The sequence below is a fragment of the Oryctolagus cuniculus genome, chromosome 1 (assembly GCF_051225735.1).
Source record: "Oryctolagus cuniculus isolate XC-2025 breed Fujian yellow rabbit chromosome 1, ASM5122573v1, whole genome shotgun sequence".
Classification (NCBI taxonomy): domain Eukaryota; kingdom Metazoa; phylum Chordata; class Mammalia; order Lagomorpha; family Leporidae; genus Oryctolagus; species Oryctolagus cuniculus.
In genome coordinates, this window is record NC_142867.1 from 214,569,229 (window position 1) to 214,595,665 (window position 26,437).

At 37.5% G+C, this 26,437-nt stretch overlaps 1 protein-coding gene and 1 long non-coding RNA gene across 4 annotated transcripts in view; one reads left to right on the plus strand and one right to left on the minus strand.

Annotated features, from left to right (window-relative positions):
* MUSK (muscle associated receptor tyrosine kinase) overlaps positions 1-26,437 on the plus strand; it is a 103,012-nt gene that overhangs the window by 70,678 nt on the left and 5,897 nt on the right. For 2 of the 3 annotated variants that reach the window (XM_089301533.1, XM_051843297.3), the window contains 5 exons: positions 3,653-3,916; positions 14,463-14,638; positions 15,293-15,316; positions 24,301-24,502; positions 25,014-25,205. In XM_089301533.1, coding sequence (XP_089157659.1) covers positions 3,653-3,916; positions 14,463-14,638; positions 15,293-15,316; positions 24,301-24,502; positions 25,014-25,205 — 858 coding nt within the window. The remainder of the gene's footprint in view (positions 1-3,652; positions 3,917-14,462; positions 14,639-15,292; positions 15,317-24,300; positions 24,503-25,013; positions 25,206-26,437) is intronic. The other variant, XM_051843304.3, reaches the window with a different exon arrangement.
* LOC149128855 (uncharacterized) overlaps positions 1-26,437 on the minus strand; it is an 84,996-nt gene that overhangs the window by 26,137 nt on the left and 32,422 nt on the right. The window contains exon 2 of the long non-coding RNA XR_016211309.1: positions 24,299-24,466. This is a non-coding gene — a long non-coding RNA (uncharacterized LOC149128855). The remainder of the gene's footprint in view (positions 1-24,298; positions 24,467-26,437) is intronic.

Genomic DNA, 26,437 nt, shown 5'->3' on the forward strand with positions numbered 1-26,437 from the left:
ATTTCAAAAGAGGTCATATCCTCCTTGGTGAGGACATTGGCTTTGGCATTTGAGAAAAACGACATTTGATCTGTGTTTTACAACAGGGGACAGCAAACATTTTCTGCAAGGGGTGAGATACTAAATATCCTTGGCTCTGTGGGCCACACTATCCCTGTTACAACTGTTCAGTCCTGTTATTGTAGCACAAAAGCAGCCACACACACTGCGTAAATAGAAAACCTGGTTCTGTTCTAGCAAAATTCATATTATAAATGATGAGGTTTAAATTTCGCATAGCTTTCACTTGTCATTAAATATCTTTTGCTTCCTTTTCAATAATTTAAAACCATCCTTAGCTCATATATATATATATATATATATATAAAACTAGTTAGCATTAGACAAAATTTCAGTTAGATAGTAGGAATACCTGTAAGTTCAATGGTCTATTGTACATCATGGTGATTATAGTTGATTTCTATGTAGTGTATTCTTAAAATCACCACAAAAAATAAGTTTATAAAAATAAGTATGTAACATAAAGTATGGGTAGCCATTCCATAATTTATAGATTATTCAAATAATGTTGTATACAATAAATATATACAATTTTGTTTATTGTTAATAAAGAAAAATATACTTTAAAAATTACTTACAAAATACATGGAAATATATTGCAGAGAAACAGTGAAAATCATGATGTACCTTTTGTTGTTGTTCTAGAAGGGAAGAAGATTTGCCTGAACTGGAGGAGAGGTCCAGCTATCAGTGGGCTGCCCTGAGAGAGAGAGATGGAGGGGAGAAACGGCGTGGGGTTTCCCTAGAGTAATGGGGTGATCCATAACCCAGACATGCCAGGGATGGCAATCTGTGTATGTCCTTGGACAAAGCCGTGTGTTCTAGAGTAGACATCCCTTTCGTGGGAATCAGAACAGAGCCTTTAAAGATGTTCTACTGGGTGTGATTTACACAGCTAACAAGAGAGCAATAGACTGAGAAGTGTAGTGAGAATCATGTAAATATTCCATTTGGCCATATAGAGGTGTCTGTTACAAAATAAACTAAAAGGATGATTTGGGATCAAACATCCCTGTAAAATGTTGCCTGTAAAAAAAAAAGGATGTTTACAGAAAGAGGTGTCAGCTAGGTTTAGTTTGGTGACAGGCAAGAGAGGAGCTGGCCCCATGGGCAGCAATAAGCAGCAATTTTAGAAGGTAGTCTGGCAGGTCAGTGTAAAATAACAAGCATTCTGTGGAAGGAGCCCTGTGACCTCTGCCCACTATGAGAAACTGCACCAACTGCTCCTGGCATTGCCCCACCAGCAGTCCAGAGAACTGCATGCAGTGAGCACTACTTCAGCTAGGCGGGGAGGGATCGCAGTGATTGCAAAAGGCTGCACGAGACACCCGTGGGAATTCTTGGTGTTCATCTCATTCTCCTGGTTCCTGCTCTGAGCTCCTTTTCGGAATTTTTAAGTGATAGGTTGAAGAGGCTGAGGAACACAATAGCCCAATTTTCCTCCGTCTATTCTAAGATTGGATCACTGCCTAAAATCTATGCGAAAGAGGGCAAAATTTAAAGGACGCAGTGGAAACATTGAAACTAAGTAGGCAGTCTATAGGAGATAGATGATATGAGCTAAATGATACATAGATGTAGATAAAGATGTCTTAGAAACATTTATAAAGATCATATACATATATACATATAGACGTACACCTATATACATGCATATAGGAACTTTGAAAAGTTCAGAGAAAACAGAATTAAAAGATAAGTCTATTTTGGTGCAAAAATTGTTTAAATCTATGAGTGGTTTTTTCATAATATGCATTTTCCATGAGATTTTTTTAACAATTCTCACATGCATGGATATCGATTTTTTGCACCAAAATAGATTTATCGTTTTATTCTATTTTTCCATGCACTTTTTAGAAGTCTCTCCTAAATATATAACATATGTTATTCATTGTATGATTCTTTTTTAATTCATATGCTTGGTTGTGGAGATAATCTAATCTGCTACCAAAGCCAAGTTCTTACTACTCCAGAGAATGTCAGAGTGATGCAGAAAACTAAAACTAATCTTAGACTTTTTGTTTCTATGTTTTTTTCCCCAACAATGAAAGGATTTTCATAAGCCAGGGAGTGGTCATCAAGGTATTAGGAAGAAAAAACAAAAATTAAAAGGAATGTCTAGTTTCTATTAAAACCTATTCTGTTTTCTCCTTTTTTCTTTTGCATTATGTAGTGAGTGATCAAAACTGAATGAGGCTTAAATAGTATGAAACCACACTGGAGATGTTCCCAAGAGTTTCTAGGACTTTTATCAAAGCAGCAGTATAGATCCAGAGAGAGGGATTATTCATCTAACATCAATAATCTTAATCTCTGGGTCTATTTTCATTCATTTTTCTTTTGTATTTTTTTTTGTTTCCAATGTTTTTCAAAATGCATTTTTCCTGTATAATTAAGGGAAAACATGATTGTGGTTTTATTTTTTAATACTCATGGACAACTGAAGAACAACAATCCCCAGCAGTGATCAGGTAACTGGGACCTGAAGGAGCGGTGCTCAGCTGAGAAGCGCAAACGATGCCATTTCTTCTGTAAAGTGAAAAGGCCCCCGGGCTCGTCTTCATCCTCTTTTATTGAGCTAGTACACCAACATGTATGATCATTTTACAGATCAGCTTGAGTTACTCCTGCTATTATTCAGTATCTTAAAGTACAGCATCCTCGTGGGTTTCTTTCTCAGAACTGTCACAGCCCGGGTTCCCTAACGGCCTGGATCATAAACTATTTCTCTGTGTATTTTTTCACTTTCTCCTCATGTAAATTTTCATGGGACCTTCATGTTTGCTTCTACAAGGCCTTCATTTGAGAGAATCTCCCACAAATGAAATGATTGAGTAAAAGTCATGTTAATTAATTAGGGGCTGGCGTTGTGGCACAGTGGGTAAAGATGCTGCCTCTGACTGGCATCCCATAAGGCTGCTCTTCCGATCCAGCTCTCTGCTATGGCCTGGGAAAGCAGCAGAGGATGGCCCAAGTGCTTGGGCCCCTGCACCCATGTGGGAGACCTAGAAGAAGCTCCTGGCTCCTGGCTTTGGCCTGGCCCAGCCCAGGCCATCGGAGTCATCTGGGGAGTAAACCGGTGGACAAAAGAAATCTCTCTTTCAAATAAATAAATCTATTTTTTAAAAAGTTAGCTAATTATTAAAAGGCTAATATGAATTAAAGGATGATTCTATATTGCAAGATATTCTTCTAAAGCACAGATGTGTTTCCTGCAACATCATTGTTGCACTTACACGTGCTCTATCTTATTTTAATGGTTTGGCTTTAAAGTTTAGTTGATGAGGATTTGTAATTAATGGGGTCTCCTAACGATTTAAAAATTTCCCATAAATTCCTATTTGTTAAATTTTCTTACTTTAAATGCTTTATGTGAAGATAACGAAAGGCTCAATATCAACATTTATGCAAATTTAAATGAGATGACATCATTGCAGCTGGAAACGAAGACAATATTCAGATGGAGCCTTCAACCAATTTGCTAGTAGAGTTTTCTCCTATTTCTGTGATGCAGATGTGGAAACTGAAAAAAACTCAGAATGAATGCCAAGAACTGACATGTGATGGGAACATTGTTCATTGCTTCTTTCAGTAAACCACAGAAAGATAACCAAGGCTACTGCGCCCAGTACAGAGGGGAGGTGTGTAACACAGTCCTGGCAAAGGATGCGCTTGTGTTTTTCAACACCTCCTACGCGGACCCTGAGGAGGCCCAAGAGCTACTGGTTCACACTGCCTGGAATGAACTGAAAGCAGTGAGCCCACTGTGCCGGCCAGCCGCTGAGGCTTTGCTGTGTAACTACATCTTCCAAGAGTGCAACCCCGGAGTAGCACCTACTCCTACCCCCATTTGCAGGTAAAATATCAAAAATAAGTAAATGAGAAAATTCCTTGTTGCTGTCTGCAGTCAGGAAGGGTCTTCAAAAGAAGTTGTGACATGCAATTGTTAAGGCAAAAGCTATAATTATTCAGACAAAATTCCTCCCATGTAAAAAGCCAATGATATCTTATAGTACAAGCACTCTGAATTTTTAGAAAATGTCATAAAGGGTATAATATTCCATTATTATTTTTATAATGCATGTTAAAATCAGATTTAAAATTTTAATGATTCATCAAATAAAAAGAGAAATACTAAGCTAACATGGACCTCATTAGTAAGCCATGATAAAGAAACACAGATAAATACTTAAAGTGTTTCAGCATTATTTACCAATGAATGAGAACATGATAAGCATTTCAGGAAATCATTTTAAAATAGTTCATTTCATTCTATATTCTCAGTTCTGACACTCTTGGGGCGGGGGGAGAAGTAAGTTATGAGTAGGTATTTTGTTAAACGCCCATATTCTTCAAACATTAAAATTCATAAACCCACGTTCAATAGAAGTAGCTTTGCCTTTATTAACTTCTTAAATAAAACGCAGAACCTAAGTTGGCTCTTGAGCGAGAACACAGTTGAAATACTGTTAGTTCTGCTTTGTATGTGATCGTGGCTAAACTTAAGTTTCCTCATCTGTGCACTAGGGTTGTATGGGATAAAGGGTACATCCATTCGTGGAATGTATTAGAAACTGGATAGCTACTCTTCTTCCTACATTTTCTTTTAAAGAAACTACAGGAAAACTATCAACACGGCATATCTTCACCTTCTTCTGATAAAACCAGGAACTATTTACCCTGAAATAATTTTAGGGCACTCTCTGTGTAGCATAAAAGGACTACAGAAAGGGCATTAAGAGTGCTCTGTTCCTCAGCTTGATACAAAATTTGAGGTATGGACATACCTCAAGGGTGATAGCATTTTTCTGCACCTAAGATGATGGCATTGTGATTGTGTAGTACATCTAAAATTCTCAAAGGACTCCAGCATTGAAGGAATGACAGGAAAGTGAAGAGTGAAATCATAGCTATTGCAGAAAAAAAAAGTAGGGAAAACAGGGGTTAAGAGGCAGTAAAATTAGATCTTCCTGGAAATCAGAAAATATTGATTGTTTCAATTGCCCTGGCAAGTATTTGAAGAAATCTTGCCTCTGCTGTCACTTCTGTAATTTAAATTTCTGTTGCTTGGGCTTCTTGGTAGTCTTTTCCAAGATTGTCTGTTAGAGGCTAATAATGAAAAAGGTTTAACTACAAAGCAGTGCTTATACGGCTATAATAAAATAGAAAGGGAAACCAGCGAAAGAATGTGACCTTAGATTCGGTCAATCCTCCCATTAGCACTGCCCATGTAATGTGCAGTGGGGTTGGAATAGCTATCGTACTTGCATACTGTGGACAAAGCCTGAGAAGAGACAATTAGATTATAAATATGTTACTCATTTTTGTGGTAGTCACTGTGGTCTTCTGATTACAAAACCCACACGACTGACTTCACTGAATTAAAAAACAGAATATATGCAAACAATCAAAATACACAGTATAAAAATCTTGAGTATACTTGATGATTTTAGGTCTACTCATTTTTTCTCTTGCATTGTTCATTCTTTTCTGACCAAATTGTAAGACTATTATACCTTAAGTACTTGCTTAGTATTTGTTTTGCAAATTACTTTTCTCAGTGTGAAGGGAACTTTGACTATTTAATTTTTGAAAATATTGGCTATTGATTTTTTTATGAACATGTTCATATGTGTACAAAAACAGAGATCATAGAACAATGAATACACATGTACCCTTCCCTCAGCCTTCAGTTCATCAACCAAGGGGAATCTCAGTTCATCCCTGCCTACACAGGCCCCGGTAATGCCATCCTCAGACTGCTGGCTTTGAAGAAATTCCCAAACATTAGATTACTTGATCTATAAGCATTTTGCATGTGTCTCTAAAACAGGAAACATTATTTTGTGTAGGTTTTGTTTTTGGCACTTTTTAAACAGTTTGCTATTTTAATTTTTTTGGTCAATCGTTCTTGTGGGGTTACTATGTTTGAAAACTATGCACCCTGATCGTGTAAGGAAGTTTTCCTTGCAAAAAGTTGAATTTTTTTATTTACCCTCGGAGCAGACCCATTGTCCCACTGCCACATACCTGAAATGCTGTCCATGTTAGACTGCAAATTCCATTTTGAATTTGATTGTAATGACACTAAGTTTTTAGAATTACTTGGGGGAATTGCTGTAATTACACTGAGCATCCCTATGTAGGCATAAGGTACGTCATTCCTTCTAGTGAGATCTGGCTTCATGCCTGCTAGTAGAGCTTGCTGATCTCCCTCACACAACTGTCTTTCTCCCTCAGTGTATTACTCTGTGTGTTTTATTATCATTGCTCTTGTGAATCAGGAGTACTAACTACAATATAATTGTCCCACTAGGTCAGAATGCCCACAACATGTGGAGATGCAGTTTCTCCCCTAGTTACTTATTTTAATAAAATACTACTAATTTCTTTGGAATTTTTTAAATTTTGGAGCTGTGCTGTATAATTTTGTGAATATTTCAATCAGATTTTAAAACATCATACGGGAGTATAAATATATATACAATAAACTGGACCCCTTCTGAGCATACAGTTCAGAGACTTGACAACAGCATATGGCTCTGCAACCACTACTCCAATCAAGACTCAAATCACAGAATGCTTTTACCATCCATAAAGCTCCCCTACACTTTCTCTAACCAATTCCTCATTTTCCCCAAAGGCATCTGCTGTTGTGGTTTCTCTGACCGTAGATTAGTTTTGCTTGTTCCTGAATTTCATACTCTTGGCATCATACAGGATGTACTGCTTAACTCTCTACTTCTTTCACTAAACATACTGCACTGTTTTTGATATTCATCATTTTGCTGCACAGAACAGTAGCTTGTTTCACTTTATTGTTGCTTTTACTTATTTGTGTGTCTGAGGTGAAAATAGAGTTACATGAGGGAATGGGGAGGGGTAAGCTCCTCCTAGTATGGTTTAATTCTAAACAAATTAATTTGGACAACTACAGTATCAAAAAGAAACTTGTAGAAATCTCAGATTGCTCAAGTTTACACACTCATTAACAACAAGAAGTCAGATACCAGATTCAGGCAAAAGTACCTCCAAAGAGTCTAATCTGGCAATCCTTATTCTAATTTAGTTTGATACTATACATCCTAATTATTGAATCAAGTAATTCTTCAACTATAAATAATTGTTCCTTGTCAACAAGCAGGGTAAAAATTTCCATTTTATTAGTTCACAGTTTATTGCTAATTCACAACAAAGTTATTATATTTTATTATACTTAGATATATCAACCACTTTATAGAGTTTCTATTAGATTTATGGTTGATATTCTTGTAGTTCCTGTGTAAGAGATCATATGGTCTATAAACAATATATACCTCTTTCTTAGTTAGGATCTCTCCTTTTTTTTTAATTAAAATGTATGAATTTGGAGTTCTTGAGAATTAAGTCTAGCAATTAGGACACTTGCATCCCACATATGAGTACTTGGGTTCCATTCCAGGCTTCAGCTTCTAACTCCAACTTCCTGTTATTGTAGACCCATGAGGAAGTGGTGATGGCAAAAGCAATTGGATTCTTGCCACCTGTGTGGGAAACCTGGATTGAGATCTCAACTAAATGTCACTGGGCATTTGAAGAGTGAGCCAGTGTTTGGGAGTGGTCTATCTATCTTCATATCTATTTTTGTCTGTAAAATAGATCAATAAAGTTTTTATTTATTGTTTTTTTTTAACTTTTATTTAATGAATATAAATTTCCAAAGTACAGAATATGGATCACAATGGCTTCCCCCCCATAACGTTCCTCCAACCTGCAACCCTCCCCTTATCCACTCCCTCTCCCCTTCCATTCACATCAAGATTCATTTTCAATTCTCTTTATATACAGAAGATCAGTTTAGCATACATTAAGTAAAGATTTCAACAGTTTGCTCCCACACAGAAACATAAAGTGAAAAATACTGTTTGAGTACTAGTTATAGCATTAAATCTCAATGTACAGTACACTAAGGACAAAGATCCTACATGAGGAGTAAGTGCACAGTGACTCCTGTTGTTGACTTAACAAATTGACACTCTTGTTTATGGCATCAGTAATCACCCTAGGCTCTTGTCATGAGCTGCCAAGGCTATGGAAGCCCCCTGAGTTCACTGACTCTGATCATATTTAGACAAGGCCATGGTTAAAGTGGAAGTTCTCTCCTCCCTTCAGAGAAAGGTACCTCCTTCTCTGATGACCCATTCTTTCCACTGGGATATCACTCACGGAGATCTTTCATTTAGGTTTTTTTTTTTCCCCAGAGTGTCTTGGCTTTCCATGCCTGAAATACTCTCATGGGCATTTCAGCCAGATCCGCATGCCTTAAGGGCTGATTCTGAGGCCAGAGTGCTGTTTAGGACATCTGCCATTCTATGGGTCTGCTGTGTATCTCACTTCCCATGTTGGATCGTTCTCTCCCTTTTTTATTCTATCAGCTAGTATTTGCAGACACTATTCTTGTTTATGTGATCCCTTTGGTTCTTAGTCCTATCATTATGATCAATTGTGAACAGAAATTGATCACTGGGATTAGTGAGATGGCATTGGTACATGCCACCTTGATGGGATTGAATTGGAATCCCCTGGTATGTTTCTAACTCTACCGTTTGAGGTAAGTCAGCTTGAGCATGTCCCAAATTGCACATCTCTTCCCTCTCTTATTCCCACTCTTATATTTAACAGCAATCACTTTTCAGTTAAGTTTCAGCACTTAAGAAGAATTGTGTATTGATTACAGTATTCAACCAAAAGTATTAAGTAGAACAAACAAAAAAAATACTAAGAGGGATAACATATTAAGCTGCTCATCAACAGTCAGGATGAGGGCTGATCAAGTCACCGTTTCTCATAGTGTTCATTTCACTTTAACAGGTTTCCTTTTTGGTGCTGTTAGTTGTCACCTATCAAGGAGAACAAGTGGTATTTGTCCCTTTGGGATTGGCTTATTTCACTCAACATAATGTTTTCCAAATTCCTAACAGGGATCACTTTTCAGTTAAAATTTAAACACCTAAGAATACTTGTGTGTTAATTACAGAGTTCAACCAATGGTACTAGAACAAAAAAATACTAAAATGGCTAAAGTATTACATTGTACATCAACCGTCAGGACAAGAGCTGATCAAGTCACTGTTTCTCATAGTGTCCATTTCACTTCAACAAGTTTCCCCTTTGGTGCTCAGTTAGTTGTCGCTGATCAGGGAGAACATATGATATTTGTCCCTTTGGGACTGGCTTACTTCACTCAGCATGATGTTTTCCAGATTCCTCCATCTTGTTGCAAATGACTGGGTTTCATTGTTTTTGACTGCTGTATAGTATTCTATAGAGTACATGTCCCATAATTTCTTTATCCAGTCTACTGTTGATGGGCATTTGGGTTGGTTCCAGGTCTTAGCTATTGTGAATTGAGCTGCAATAAACATTAAGGTGCAGACTGCTTTTTTGTTTGCCAATTTAATTTCCTTTGGGTAAATTCCAAGGAGTGGGATGGCTGGGTTGAACGGTAGGGTTATATTCAGGTTTCTGAGGAATCTCCAGACTGACTTCCATAGTGGCTTAACCAGTTTGCTTTCCCACCAACAGTGGGTTAGTGTCCCTTTTTCCCCACATCCTCTCCAGCATCTATTGTTGGTAGATTTCTGAATGTGAGCCATTCTAACTGGGGTGAGGTGAAACCTCATTGTGGTTTTGATTTGCATTTCCCTGATTGCTAGTGATCTTGAACATTTTTTCATGTGTCTGTTAACCCATCTCTTAAGTGGGTTGTTTGTTTTGATCTTGTGGAGTTTCTTGATTTCTTTGTAGATTCTGGTTATCAATCCTTTATCAGTTGCATAGTTTGCAAATATATTTTCCCATTCTGTTGGTTGTCTCTTCACTTTCCTGACTGTTTCTTTTGCAGTACAGAAACTTCTCAATTTGATGCAATCCCAAATGTTAATTTGGGCTTTGATTGCCTGTGCTTCTGGGGTGTTTTCCAAGAAGTCATTGCCGGTACCTATATCTTGCAGGGTTTCTCCAATGTTCTCTAATAATTTGATGGTGTCAGGTCATAGATTTAAGTCTTTAATCCATGTTGAGTGAATTTTTGTGTAAGGTGAAAGGTAGGGGTCTTGCTTCATGATTCTGCACGTGGAAATCCAGTTTTCCCAGCACCATTTATTGAATAGACTGTCTTTACTCCAGGGATTGGTTTTGGATCCTTGATCAAATATGAGTTGGCTGTAGATGTTTGGATTGATTTCTGGTGTTTCAATTCTGTTCCATTGGTCTATCCATCTGTTTCTGTACCAGTACCATGCTGTTTTGATTATAACTGCCCTGTAGTATGTCCTGAAATCTGGTATTGTGATGCCTCCGGCCAGCTTCCAAAGTGACCACCGCAGCTGAGGGGACGGCCAAGTAGGGTCAGCAACATTACAGAACTGTGACTTTCCTTGCCTGTTAGAGATGTCACCTGCCTTCACCTGGCCAATTCTCCTCCCAGACCTCCTAGACCACCCAACAGGGTGCCTTCCCAAGGAGGTTCACACCTCCCTTAGGATGTACCCTATGTGAAGAGACAGACAGGTCTGGGCCTCTTAACTTATAAGGCCTAAAGCCCACCAGATTATTATCAAGCCCCCTTCTGTCAGGTTCTATTTGCCTCTCAATCAGAAAACTTAGTTGTGGCTTAGATAGTATCTTTCTTGGGTCCTCTAATAATGATTCTGTCCTTTGTTCTATTCCCTGTCTAGCCCACTTGGGTCTCATTCTTTTGTAATCATAGCCTCTACTCTAACATTAGTGGCTCTGCTACCAACCTGTGTGTACTGATGGTCCTCTCCTCCACTTAATTTGCATGATTATTCAGAATTTCTCTACAGACAAACCCCTCTCCCTACAAAAGTTGAGTGGCCTTTCTCTTGGTCTTGGCTGGGATCAGATTTAAACCACATCCATCAAACAATCCTCACAAAGGTCCAGAGACCCCCCCCTCATTTCCTGTCCTCTATGAAATCCTTTTGCTACCTGGTTAATGCCACTCTTAGGATCATTGGTTGCTATTTTCACCCTGACTTGTATACTACAGTGTCTGTTTAAGTGTTTACAGCAGGTGATAATGGAATGAACCAAGGCCTTCAGCAACCAGGCAGTCAACCAGATGCTCCTCCATCCATACATGCCTGTCCCTGCGGAGCCCCAAGATACCCCCAGCAGGCCCCTGTAGACGATGTCCCCAGTCAGCAGGAAGTAGCCAGAGAGACTCATCGTCGCCCCTTTCCTATCATCAAAAGGTCGGGATGGTAGCTTTGGGATCCACAAGGAGGGAAGGCCTACACTTCCGGGAATGGAGAGGCCTACTTCCGGGGAAGAAAGTCCTTGTCAAGGTCCCTGCGGGTGCCTAAAGGTCAACCAATGAGGATCAGACCCACTTCGACCTTTAACCCCCATGCCCTGAATCTATAAAAGGAGCTCTCCCAATCTCTGACGTGTGACTTCCCTGGCCCCCACTCTGTTGGGACCAGGGAACCTCACCTGGGAGTGGAGCCCCAATAAAAGCCTGTGAATTAAAAAAAAACAAAACAACAAAAAAAACAAGTTTCTGCTTGTGTTTATCCTTCAGTGTGGTTCAGAGGTCCCCAACTGTTCTACATTCTACTTCTCCTCACAAGATTCTAAAAAGCATACTGTTGCCTGTGGTCTTCTAAGTATTAACAGTCATTTGATAATGTGTGCCCCTTTTCCTGAATGACAAGGAATTTTGCTTATTTAACAAATATTTATTGATCTACTAGGCCACAAGCACTATTCTAGGCATTTGGGATAGATTAAATTACATAACAAATAATGTATATGTACCCTTAGAAGGTGTGACATGTCATGGGAAAAGAAAAAATGAGCTGTGGGGTAGGGGAGGCCAGGAGTGCCAAGAAGGGGGAAGCTTACAATTTAAAAAATGGGGTATTCAGGATAGGCCTAATTACATTAGGGTAACTGTGTTGAATCTTCCACACCTGCTCTTTGAAACTTTATTTGGAAACATAAACTAGATTATTATTATTCAATTCTATTTATTTGCAGGTGCTCTGATTTAGGAACATTATTAGTAGTTTACATTTGATATTATAATGTATATTATAGTATTTTACATTTGCTACCATAATCATGTATAAACAAATACTTGGATAAACCCTGTTACTGATCCTTGATTCTCACTGTCCTCAGTTTAGTAAAAAAAAGTCTTTTTCTTGAAAACAAGTTTGATTTCTCTCTTGATCATCCATCCTTTGTTCTCATTCGTCTGGAATCAGTGTGTTTTACATTACATGCAAAATAAGCCTTCCAGCATCTTACATATTTAGTTTTAACTAAATATTTAAGTCTTATGCTACACTCAATTCTCCTCAAGTGCTATGCACTTAATAAAAAAAATTGTTTACTGTATTATAAGAGGAATCACAAAGCAGTCCTGACTTCTACTTCTCTATAAAGAGTGTTTTTTTTTCTCTTGCGAATGATAGGAATATCATTTCCTTCTTTGTTGAGACTGGAAGTATCTGTAAAACTTATTTGGAGATTATCTCTTTCCATTATTTTCTTTCATGTGATATTAAACAAAATAAAAAATAATGGACAGTAGGCTTTAAACATTGTTCTTTTCATCTCAAAAATATCTTCTTACTGTTCACCTTTAATTATTTCCTGTTTTGTTTGTGCTCAGCTTTTCTTGCTGGGAAGCAGTATTTTTTGTACTTTGGATTTCTTCCCTGCCCCTCCCCCTCGGCTCACACCATGATCTCATTTTCATTTGCTGGCCCGTCCTGTCTGCATTCACTAAAATCAGTTGGTAGAAACTGAATATTTGCTTATTCCTTAGAGTGCCACTTCTTCCCAATTTTGGCTGAAGATTAAATTTTCTACTCTTGGCTTTGCTTTGTGGTCTTTATTTTCTCCAGTTAACTATCATCTTCACATTAACCTACTTGTCTCCAGTTACCGCCATGTTCACACTAACCTACTTTTCATTTCACCCTGAATTTTTTTTCCTTGTCAGAAACTCGGTTATAGAGCCTACACTTTAATGCCTGACAATGAGAATAAAGCAAACCCTGAAGCACTCTCTAATGTGCTCTTCCATTTAGAATAAAACTAATAATTTTTCTGAGCATTTGCTTCCTGCACATGGAATACAGAATATTTTTTCCTTGTGTCCCACAGTTTAACTGTGCTGTCTGAATATAAAATGGCGTGCACGGGCAAGCAGGGGTGGGACTAGCATAAGCAGCAGCAGCTAAGCAGCAGGCCTCACATTCTTCAGCTTCTCAAAAGCTGCCCTCTGCCCCCTTCTCTTGCTGCTATCCCCAAATTCTAAATCCCATTGTTGCACTCATGACCCTTCTTGCACCCCAAGACATTCATATGCACAGCTCTTCCATGCTGTGTAGGCTCACTTGACCCACGCTGGTCCACTGGAGAAGCAGGAGTGTGGGTGTAAGTATCCAGACACCACTGTAGCATGGATGTGCAGCTGTATGTTTCTCCACACACATGTCTGTACACATGCAATTTCCTCTCTGAACACTTCAGCTATTGAATGAAGGACACCAGCTATTATTACTTTTAACTTCTGTTATTATCTTTCATTTCTTTGTATTAAGAATCCCACTATAGTGTAGCTTTATTTGGAATCATTGAGATTTCAAAATAGGCCATTTGACCTATTTTCTATCAAACTCAAACAAATAGTGATTCATAATATTCCAACTAGTATAATTAGTGTTTCTTTGGCTCCTTCATTTGTAACATTACATGTTGATGACACAACAGGTTCCTCTGCACAGAGAGACTACCCTGGAATTCCCAGGCAGGTGCACAGGTGGCTGTGGGACAGGCTTCCCCTTCTCCAGAGTAAGGGCTGGGTGAGGACCCAGGTGCCCCCCTGTCCTCTGCCAGGGAGCTGGTGCACATCTGTTTTGAGAGACAAAGCTTTCAGAGGGACAGATTCCATTCCTCAAGCCTTGCCCATGAGTTCCAAGATTCTAGAAAAATCCCCCAGGCTAGATTCTGCTTGACGACGACGAGTGACTTCAACCATGTGTGTTTTTAACTCCTCTGCAATTGTTAGGCACCTTTGTAGTTATTTCGGCATGAAATTGCCAGAAGACATGGCAGCCATTCCTAATCTATCTTTAAACTATGAGAATCCTTTTCCACAATAGAATAATTATGTATTTAAAAAAAGAGCTATTCATCTCGCAGACTAATAGCCTATATTTCATAAAATCTCACATAATTTACAATAAGGGGAACTTGACAAAAATGCTTTTGCAAGAACAATGTACTGTGATGATATTTTGGAAACTGAATCGAAGCTCCGCTGCAAATATGGCTTTCACGTGCCGTAAGTCATCTAATTTTGTTCTCCATACAATATTTAGAGAGTACTGTGTGGCAGTAAAGGAGCTCTTCTGTGCAAGAGAATGGCTGGCGATGGAGGAAAAGACCCTCAGAGGACTCTTCAGATCTGGGATGCAGCTGCTCTCGGAGCCAGAATGCGGCAAGCTTCCCAGCATGCACTGGGACGCCAGGGCCTGTACTCGACTTCCGTATTTAGGTAATAGAGTTCTCGCGAGACTTTGGGGGTTAAGAGAAATTTATTATTTTGAAGAAACTAGAGTGTGAACTTCAAGCTCCTAATTTTCGAGGCATTGCTAATATTTCTTTTGAGTTCTATCTTGGATACCTAATCCCAGAATTCTAATGCTATCCTAATTGCACAGGTTAGTATAAAGATGTATTCCATTTGATCGAAAATAGCACTTTTAACTGCTGCTTGAGATCTTACTTTATTTCATAGGGGATTGTATGAGGGCTTGGAGTGTTTTCTGGAATGTGCAGCAGAATGGCTAAGAAACATCTCATATGCTGTCGGAAGAGTGGTAATCAAGGAATAAAGTCCTCTTTCTTAGCCCTTGAAGCAGATTTTGAAGCATGCAAAAATAAGCCATATGTTTGAAAATGCTGAGCTCACAAAACTGAATTGCTGCGTGTTGCTCTAATGAACGTAGTTTGTAAACAGCTGTATTGTTATCCCTAACAGCTGGTTTAATTTCAAAGCTGCAGCTCTTTCACATTTGAATGCAAAGAATGTTTTCTAGTTGCATATTAAAAAGTTAAACCAGAACTTGCATTTCTTAACACTCTCTCACAGAATACATGAGATATCTGGATGCTCACTTTAAACACATTTTTATCCTTTCCCCTTCAGATTATAAAAAAGAAAACCTAACAAGTAAGTAATTTTGTTTATGCCCTTGGAACCTTATGTGTATGTAATTAGATTCCTGCATGCGTATTTCCACTCGTACTTCATGATGTCCCAAAGAAAATGAATGGCCCCTCTCTAGGACTTTGCACCCTACTCACCCAGGATAGAATATGAAGGAAGATCTTTGAAAGCCTCACTTACTGCTTTATTAGGCCATCGAGAACACTAATGAATTGCACAAATAATATCTCCCACCTCAATTTTGTTAGCCTGTCTTATCCCATACATGTCTACAAAATAAGTCAAATTTATAGTATCACCTTTTAATATTCTATTCATGGTCTTGTATTGTCTGTTTATAGATGAAAGCAGATACCATATTTCTTCATTGAGCTGACCATGGTCTTCATTTGTGACAATAGTTCCTTCTTTGGAAAAGAGGTGTTTTGTTTAAGACTGCTAACTTCCAGGCTAACATTTATAGGATCATTATCAAATGCTTTTAAAAAGGTCATCCCAGAATTCAAGAAGGGTGTTGCAGAAGGCTCCCTAGAAGCCAACGTGTAGCAGGAGGTGCCTTAACCCAGCAGAGTGCGGAAATCCTCAGGATGATATTAGGAAAGTTTTTCATGTCCGTTAACTTCCTCCGGGTACGGTGTTCTAAGGCTTAAATCGCACTGACTTCCTGTGATATATATTCCAGGCCTAATCCCTTCTGTACTTGGCTAAGTGCCAGGACTTAATTTTACCAGCTCACTTAAAGGACAAAGATTTAAAGTATTAAAATTAAGAATGCTACTGGTTCCAAGTGACTCACTCAGAGGTATTTAACACGCCTGGTTACAGGTAAAACTCTATTATTCTGGGAGTCTGTCAAATAATTATCACCAAACTGAAGGAATGAAAAAGAAATTTGTCAATTCTCTGTCATTTGAGGTTCCAAAATTTAGTTTGTACTTTTAATTGATAACTGATCTTTGTTAGCCTTCAATTGTTTGCCCACTAATTCATTCAAGCATTGAGAATTTACTGTGTCGAAGGTACTGCTCTTAAAACCTAAATTAGACAGGAACAAAGCACACTAGAAAGCATCCTCATTTCTACCTTTTATACTGATGATAAACAAATTTTGTTTCCATTTTATTTATTTTTATTTGAAAGGCAGAGCAACAGCGAGAGACAGGAAGGAGGATTTTCCAACAACAGATTCACTTCCTGAATTCCTGCAACAGCCAGGGCTGGGCCAGGACTGATGATAAACAAATTTTGAAAGGGACAAACTAGCCAGTGCCGCGGCTCACTAGGCTAATCCTCCACCTTGTGGCGCCAGCACACTGGGTTCTAGTTCCGGTCGGGGCGCCGGATTCTGTCCCGGTTGCCCCTCTTCCAGGCCAGCTGTTGTGGCCCGGGAGTGCAGTGGAGGATGGCCCGGGAGTGCAGTGGAGGATGGCCCAAGTGCTTGGGCCCTGTACCCCATGGGAGACCAGGAGAAGTACTTGGCTCCTGCTATCAGATCAGCGCGGTGCGCCAGCCACAGCGCGCTGGCCGCGGCGGCCATTGTAGGGTGAACCAATGGCAAAGGAAGACCTTTCTCTCTGTCTCTCTCTCTCACTGTCCACTCTGCCTGTCAAAAAAAAAAAAAAAAAAAAAAAAAAAAAAAAAAAAAAAAAAAAGGCGGACAAACTAGCCATAATAGTGAATTTCCTAGTCTTTAAAAAACAGTTTTATGAAGTCTTTGATACATGTAAGAAAATGAATAGCAGTTGTCATAAGCTGGTGGTTTTACCTGAACATGTGGTAGATAATGGTTGAACATGTGTTCACTGCATTAAAGGGCAGTATTTTTTAAAGAAATTGCCGCTAGCTCTTTAGTTGAGCAAAGAAGGTGTTCTTATCAGGCACAGCATCCTGAATTCAATGGGAGGGCCTACGTCCTCACATATTTCTTTATGTCTCTTGATTTCTGAGTGAATGCCAAAGGAAATCACTAGTTCACTTTAGGAGTGATGAAAGACTTTTTAAAGATCATTTTATCTTTGTATTATTTCCTTCTTACTTGAACACAGAGACTAGAATTTCAGTACTTTTTGGTTTTTGTAACTTCTTTTGTGGAAGTAAAATATCTTTTTGCACACAGGATGCCTTCCGTACACTATATTTATGTTTAGTATTTACATTAATCATCTGCCAAGCAGGCATTGCCCTATTCCTTTCTTACGTAAGACTTCAATTATTTTAATAGAGAAACAGCAGTGAGTCTGTCTTCTCCTCTTTCAAAGTGTCTGTGGGGAATATGTATAATCTGGTTTAATTGTTGGAATGATGCTGCGCTTTTCAATGATTTTTTTCTCCTTTCACTTTTTCTTTCCCTATGTATGGAAAGTGAGTGACTATATACCAAAGTCCAGGCCAACTGATTATTGAGTTATTTATCTTCTCTCTCTCAGTTCTCCCCACTGCTCCATGAAGTCAGGAACTCAGACTATCCTGTTACATCCAGGTCAGCTTGAGAAGGGGAGAATAGTACCTTGCCCAAAGTTACCTGGCTAAAAAGGGGTTGAGCCAGAATTTAAATCCAAACCTGTCTGATTCTGGCTGTATCTTCACAGTCTGGTTTCTTACCTGTTTCACCTGATGTGGCTCTATCACGATTTCTTTTATGTCCCCAACCTCAAAAGCTGGAAAGCTCCCCTAATTGTTTAACTGATCCTTTCTTGAATATCTACTTATACCTTTTCACAGTCTCTTATTATTGATTATTCTTAAGAAAGTCTAGTTGACAAAAATGTTGTTAAAATTTTAAATCAGCTAAGCTACATAATGATTTTAATTAGGCCAAAATTTAGAAGAATATATGCTTTATGTCCCAAACTCATTTTTCCAGGATTAGCTACCATTTTTTTCCACAGATGGAATTGTAAACAGTGTGTGTGTATGTGTGTGTGTGTAAATGTTGAGTTGGAAACAACTTTAACAATTGTTTAAACTCTCCCACAATGAAAGAATCTTTTCTACAACATTTTTGACAGACATATCCCTTTCCTACTTGAATTCATTCCTTCATCCCACTGTAGATTCCCCAGTTATTAAACATTTGAGCTAGAGAGAACTAAGTTTTTGTCTTATAACTTTCAACAACTGATCTTCAACTCCTTCAATCGATCAGACAGCCCTTAAAATACTTGGAGACAAGTACCCTAACTCCCTATAAGTTTCTCCTCTTCACATGATAAAGCTCTGATTTTCAGCTTTTTTTGATCCTGACTTCCATAACCTTTATCTTTATGTTTACCCTTCACTGGTTGTAAATAAGCTTCAGGAATGTCTAGAATTGAACACAATTCTATAATCTGGTTGGAATTCCCATGCAGTCATTGTTTTCTCTGATAAAGGCTTGATTTACTTGCTAGCTAATGCTCACATGACCTTAATAGTTCTTCTATCCACACATGATTGACTTGATTTTGTTTCCTAACATAATTTTCTACTAGATGAACCCAATTCATAATTATTTTTATCAAATTCTTCTCTGTTTAACAATTTTGCATTCAGTAATTGGCTTCAGGTATATTCTATTAGCTGTAATGATTCATATCACTTTATCCTCTTGAGTTAACCAACATAAAATGTCATTCTTCCTATTGTCATGCTTTTAACCTTAAATTTGGTGGATTAATATTGGTAATTCTTCTTTCTTTGTATTTCCATTTACTTGGATTCTCTTTGTCTGTATTATTTTCATTTTCCTATAAACAACATATACCTGGTTTTACTGTACTCACACATTTTCATTTAATAGGAGGATTTAGCCCTGTTAATATTTTGTATAACAACTGATTTTACATTTTCTCTTCATTTTACTTTTTTGTTTCTTCTTTTTCCATTTCCTTACTTTTTGTGATAATTACTTTTCAACTGTTAACTTAAAGCCAGATACTTACTCTTTCAACAGATTACAGTGCTCTGTTTATTCCTCTTGTTTCCCCAGTCCATGGGGGATCTTAGACCCTCCAGTGAAGGCTTTTATCTTGTTTACCTCGCCAATGTTATGAGGTGTCTCCATGTAGAATGATTTTCTTTTGATTCTTAGAGAATTAGACAAAACTCACAGTCATTCCATTATTATCCCTTTAGATTTAACACGTATGAGGGCTCTTCCAAAAGCTCTTGAAAATGTATATTAGGAAAAAACTATGCATGGATTTCAGAAGCTTTTTGAACCAAATAAACTTATCTTTTCATGCCATTTTCCATGAATCCTCATACTCATTTTAAAGTCTCTTTCTGATTGAATTAAGAGTCCCTTAATATATTTCCTTAGAGGAGATACTGAGTGATGGAGTCATAAGGCCTGTATATCATTAATAATTTTCCTTTCACCTGAATAGCTGAAAAATATATTAACTGGATATAGATTTCCTGAGTGGCATTTCTCTTGTCTACAAATGTGATTTCGCTCCTTTGAAGCATCTGGTTTTGGAAATGAGTAGTTTAATATGAGTCTGGTTATTTTTCTTGTAAGTAATTTGTTCCCATCTAGAAAGAAACTTTTAGATCTTCTCTCTATCTCTGGTGTCTGTATGGTGGGAATCCTCCAAATATTGTCATTCTGAACAACTCTTTCCAACTCCATAGTCAGGACTTTATTTTAACAGCCTGAAAGCAGACATGATGGGAATATTTATACAATGAAGTCAGGGTTGCAGCCAAGAGATTTTTTTTTTTTTTCATGCAAAAAGCTCTTGATGCATTTGCTGCAGGGTAAAGTCCAAATTATTTAAATTGGCATGCAAGTCCTTTCATGAGTTAAATGTGGCATCTGCAAACTTACCTGTAGATACATGGCAACTCAATCAACAAAACTTCCAGTGCACTTTTAGGGAAGCATCACAATTGCTTGGTTCAGACCTTCATACATGCTATCGCTTTTCTGTAGAACACTCTTTTCCCATCCTGACTCCACTCCATTCCCTCAACCCCCAACTCACACACACATATACATATACCTTTGTCATAGTCTGTTCAGGCTTATAAAACAAAATATCATCCACTGGGTGTTATAAGCAACAAAAACTTATTTCTCACAACTCCGGAGGCAAGTCAGTCACAGACCAAAGTGCGGGAGTTGTAGCAGGCATTGCTGTAGACATAACGGTTCTCGTGGACATGGCTGCCTTCTCACTGTAACCTCACATGGCAGAGGGGAACAGAGCTCTCGCAGATATCTTTTATAAGGCCGGTGTTCCCATTCACAGGGCTGTGCCATCATTAATTTCATATTAATTAAAATGAACTTTGGGACAACACAAACACACAGACCATAGTAACCTTCAACTGGTTATGGCTACTCACTGTTTACATACAACTTACCATTACTTATTCTCTGCCTATATTGAGTTTGCGCTACCCCTGGAGGCTCAAGAGCACTCATTCTTGCTACTCTTATAACACTTCTTACATTTTATTGTAATTATAAGTTAACTAATGTGTTTCCCATGACAAGCAAAGACTTATCAAGTACACTACAGTATTTCTGATACCTAACAATCAATACTAATCTAATGAATGCATTAATATATGGATGCGTGAGTGAATAAAGTCTCCTTGTGTTCAGAGGAAGAGGATAAGGAGATAAAATTGAGAGGAATGGAAAAAAGATGAAAACCAAAGACAATGGAGACCCAAACTGGTCATTTGGATCCAACAAGATCATGGACACAGCTCTAGGGAAGACCAGAGCAAATAGATCCAAAGCAATAATTGAGGAAAAACAAGATAATTCTGAAGGGAAGAAGTATTCAAATCCACAGGGTAAAATTTTTGTTCAAAATATGTAACCTTTTGCATTTTTTCAAATAAATCTTACTAAGTCATTAAGGATATTTCTTTTAACATTCCTCTACATTCTATTTTATGATGTTTTCAGAAAAATTACTCTTACATTTACTAGTGAGATTGAATGACCAAGCTTACAAATTACATCATAGCCCCTCACGTGCTATATAAGGAATGAACTGCTTGGTGAAATCCAGATACAGAAAATAAACATTTCTTTTCATGATTGCTTCTACTTGATTATGAGCATGAAGCATAGCTCTCCAATTTAACCTCCCTTCCTCATCCATCTTGGGTCAGAAAACCTAAGGACAATCAGAGCAGCTTACAAGCCAGTCATAAAGGCACCCAGACCCTGGGAAGTGATTTCATCCCCCACGGCAGTGGCGCCTGATGAGGTGTGCGGTACCCTTGGTCCAGCACAAATGTTGACTGCTGCTCTGATGTTCTCTCAGTTCCAGATGCCTGCTGGAGTTATAGCAGGAGCCAGGTTGGCCAGAGCAGGCTTCATAACCGCTTCCTTAGCCCTTGATGGTGCAGGCGTAATCACTGTGTCCACTCCTGGACTAACGAGTCTTACATGAGCATCCCTGTAACGTCTGCTTTCACGAGTGTTCCAGTTCGAATGTCTTTAGGCTTCTGCTGCAATAATTGACCTTGTAATATGTTACGTTAATATATTCCTTTAGATTACATTATTATTCTCTTACTATTTTGCAGTCAATGACTAATACAAGGGCATATCCAGCAGCTTATGGAACATGCAATTGCAAGAAACATTTATTTAAGTATCAAAAACCAAAATTGACACCTAGAGAAGTCTTCAGTTTGTCAAAAATGCATATTATGAGAAAATAACACATGGGTTGCAAAACTTTTGCACCAATGCAAACTTCTTTTAATTCCATTTCCCATGAGCTTTTTGAAGCCCTCTTGTATTTCGTTTAGGATTTTTTAAATTCATGCTGTATAATCTATGTATGCACTTTTCTTTTGTGCTAACATCATGAGATTTTTCTCTTCCTGGAACATATTATGAAATAGGAAAATTTTATCTGCTTCAAGACTGAAAGAATGTATTCATAATTCTATAAAGACTTTTAAAACTAATTTCCTGCTAATGGTTCTATTCATATTTTCTGATTACTCAAGTTTGGTAATTAGTATGTTGTATCATCTTCCTAAAGATTTAAAAATGTAACTGTGTTTCATATTACATGTTTTTTTTTTCTAACCTTTGAATGTGTTATAACTTCCTGGTCATTTTTAATTTTCTATGTTTGTGCCTTTTCTCATTTTTAAAATGAAAATTATACTTATTAGAACACTTTGTACAACCACTTGTCTATTTTAAATTCTATCATTTGTGGTATATGTATTCTAATATGTTAATTTCTGCTTGAATATGGTTGTGACTTTATCACCTATTTTCTTTTATTTTTCAGTAGTTATTGCTTGTTATTCAATATCTTGAGTTAAATGACCTGTTCATTTCTTTCTTTCTTTTTTAACCTAAAGGAAAGAGATAATGCCATCACTTTACCATTGAACATGGTTTTAGCAAATCTTATGTACACTATTAGGAGACTTTTTTTCTAATCTCTAGCTACAGCTACTCTTTTTTTTTTTTTAATTAAAATGTTACTGATTTTTTTGTGCAAAATATTGTATTGAATTTTTAACCTATTATTAATTACATTTTGATCAAAGCATACATTTGCATAATTTCTGCTTTTGAAATAACAGATTTAAAAGAGAAAAGATTTATCTGTATGGCCTCACATAATACCATGTCTGTCAGAATTCCACAAATATTTGAAAAAAAATCCAGATATTTATGCACTGCTTTTAGGGTACAAGTTCATTCTTAGCTATTAAACATTCTGTTTATTATATTATTAAAATAATTAGTATTCACATTTTTGTCTTTCTTCAGTCTATTAAGAGGATTTGAAGTAGAATTTTAATCCGATTGTATGAATGCCTCTCCAGAGGACTTTGCACCCTGTACGGGCTGAAACGAGTATGGAGTCTCCTGGTTCCCAGCAGGATTGCAGAGTTTACTTGTCTTTCTATTGTGCTGACCTTTTAAATTACAGTTTGATAGGAGTCCAACTTTTAAATGAATTAAATTCTGCTCACTTGTGTCCTAGGATTTCATTTTTCGTCTTCCATTATTTGTATTCTGTTTGATAGCTGCCAGCAAACATGTGTGAAAGCTCAGCTCCATCAGATGCTGAGTTCATTTCCTTTGGATATCTTCCCAGAAGCGAGATAGCTGGGTCATATGGTGGATATTCTTGCAGTATTTGGATACTATTTTTTGATACTATTTTTCATAATGGCTGTACTAATTTGCATATGAAAGATACCTGTACTCCCACACTTACTGGTTTATTACAGCACTATTCAGAATAGCAATGATGTGGAATCAACCTAGATGTCCATCAGTGATTGAACAGATACGAAAATGTGGTCTGTATACACCAATATTATTATTCAACCATAAAAAGGGATGAAATCTTGACATTTGCCATAAAGTGGGTATAATCAAAGATTACTATACAAAGTGAAATAAGCCAGACACAAAAAGACAAAAACCTTGTTTTCTCTCACATGTAGAAGTTAATATAGAGACAGAATTTAAAAATGTGTGAACATATTATTTGAAATATAGATATTAATGTATTACCTTTGTTGAATTATATCCCTTATATAATAATATACCCTTCTTTCCTTATTTTATGTTCTTTGTTATGAATTCCACACTATCTGATATTAATGTATCCAGACTTGCTTTCAAGAAACAATGCTTAGCCTTAGACAATCCTCAATATAACTACATGAAAATATTTTATTTAATAATTTCCATGATTGATATCAAGTCATAACCAATATGATGCAGTATAAAGAACACTAACCCAGGATCTGATTTTGCCTTGCAAAAAATATTGCCTATCTCTTTCTTATCTTTAAATCTTTATGATTCCATCAATTGGCTTTACTTGTACTGGAACTCATTGGATTCTTACAATTAGACTTCATAGATATATAACCAGGGAGACCCAAATACCTAAATAATTTCTTAACATTAAATTACTGGTTCTTGAATATAAAACCACAGCTTCTTAAAGGTTTGAGAATGAATAAAAAGAATAATTGTTTACTTACAGCATTCCCATCAATGACATCCTCAAAGCCAAGTGTGGACATTCCAAATTTGCCTTCCTCCTCCTCTTCTTCCTTCTCTGCCTCACCTACTTACTCCATGACTGTAATAATCTCCATCATGTCCAGCTTCGCCATATTTGTGCTTCTCACCATAAGTACTCTCTATTGCTGCCGAAGAAGAAAAGAATGGAAGAATAAGAAAAGGTGAGCTCCTATTTTACACTAATTACACAGAGCAATAGTTTAAAATCTGCATTTCTGACATTGAAATTGGGGGTATGAACATTGCCAGTCTCTTCATATCTACATATCTACAGCCTTGCTTCAAAATTAAGTACTCCACTTTAATCTATGAAATGTCAGGGACTTTTTGCATAGCATCACATATCCTAAGATTAATTTTCCACAGCAGAGAAAAATCTAAGCAGTAAGTGGCAGGGGGCTGAGGGGAGGGGGATGGCTACTCCTGATAGCCATTTTCCCTCCCAGACTCGTTGTGGCTGCCAGTTTGAAACTGACAAAATTCCTGAGCAATGTGCCTTTTGACTCTAGACCAAACAAAATACTTTATTGCTCTCAAGCACAAGGATCTTTGGCTGCCATAGTATAATTTGTTATGTTTACTCCCAAACAATGTCTTTGGGAATCTCAGTTTGAAAATAAACTTCTTGCCTATTCCTGAGCTCATTAATGAACTTGCCTGTCTTACCTGCAGAGAATCCGCAGCAGTAACCCTTACCACACTGCCTTCCGAGCTCTTGCTAGACAGACTGCATCCCAACCCCATGTACCAGAGGATGCCACTCCTTCTGAATCCCAAATTACTCAGCCTGGAGTATCCAAGGAATAACATTGAATATGTGAGAGATATCGGAGAAGGGGCATTTGGAAGGGTCTTTCAAGCAAGGTAAAATTACCCATGAAAAAATGATGCTCACCATTGAAATGCATATTGTCCAAATAGTTACCAGACCATTGGCCTGATGTGTATATCCTATGTGTAATAGTTATTATCCAATGAGTTAATTCTTTACGTAAATCTTATTTGTACTCCATACTATACTATAAATCTTAATAATTTTCCCTTATTACAGGAAACTGAGAGTGCATATGTAGAAAACATATTTATCACATTTAAAAGTAATTTATAGTGGATCAAAATGTATGTTTATTTATATAGTATTCAAATAATAAGAAATGAGTAATAGCTCCATCATTTTTCCTATAAAGAAAAGACTTTTTCATATATTTTAATTATAATTTTTCATTGCTTTTAAATAACTCTCAAATTTGCCTCTTCCATATTCTGTTGCTATTCCCCACTTCATTTAAAGCTTACTTTTACCTGGTGTTTTAATTTAAGAACTGGCATGTATAGACATTCATTGAATAACAACACTTAAAAGAAAGAAAAACACAAAAATAAAGAATACATTGAGTTTGAGATACGATTATTTATTAGGGCCAATACTAGCCCATTTACTGCCTTTGTGTTAATTGGAATAAAATGTCTTCTCTGCATGGATTCCATGCCACAGACACATAGTGGGGCCAAAAACCATGGAGTTGGCTTTAATACCAGTTGGCACTTTGACTTAGTGCTATTGGCCAAGACACGACTTTAACTTCACTCCTCGTGGTCTTGGTATGAAGTTATATGAAAATGAAGTTCTAACACACTAACACATATCGGAAACCAATGATATGTAAGGTGCCATTTGAGGCTCTAGGGAGACAGAAACATGAATAAGTCATAAACCGTGACTTTGAGGAATTTGGATTCTGGCCAAAGAATAACGCATTAGGATGGCAATGGCAATCCCCTTTGGGTCTGTGTGCCTTCAAATCCCTATAATTGATAAACAATGCACTCCCAAACTTAATCTATGTTGAAAAGAAATCCAATGATTTTTTTAAAAATGTATATTTTATTTTTCATCTATCTGAAAGGAGGAGAGAGAAAGAAATAGAGAGGAAGAGAGAAAGAGAGACAGGAAGAGATATCTTTTATCCACTGGTTCACTGCCTAAATGCCCACAACAGCCAGACCTGGGTCAGGCAGAAGCCAGAGCCTAGAACTCAATCCATGTCTCCCACATGGGTGCAGGGGCCCAAGCACTTGAGCCATCATCTGCTGCC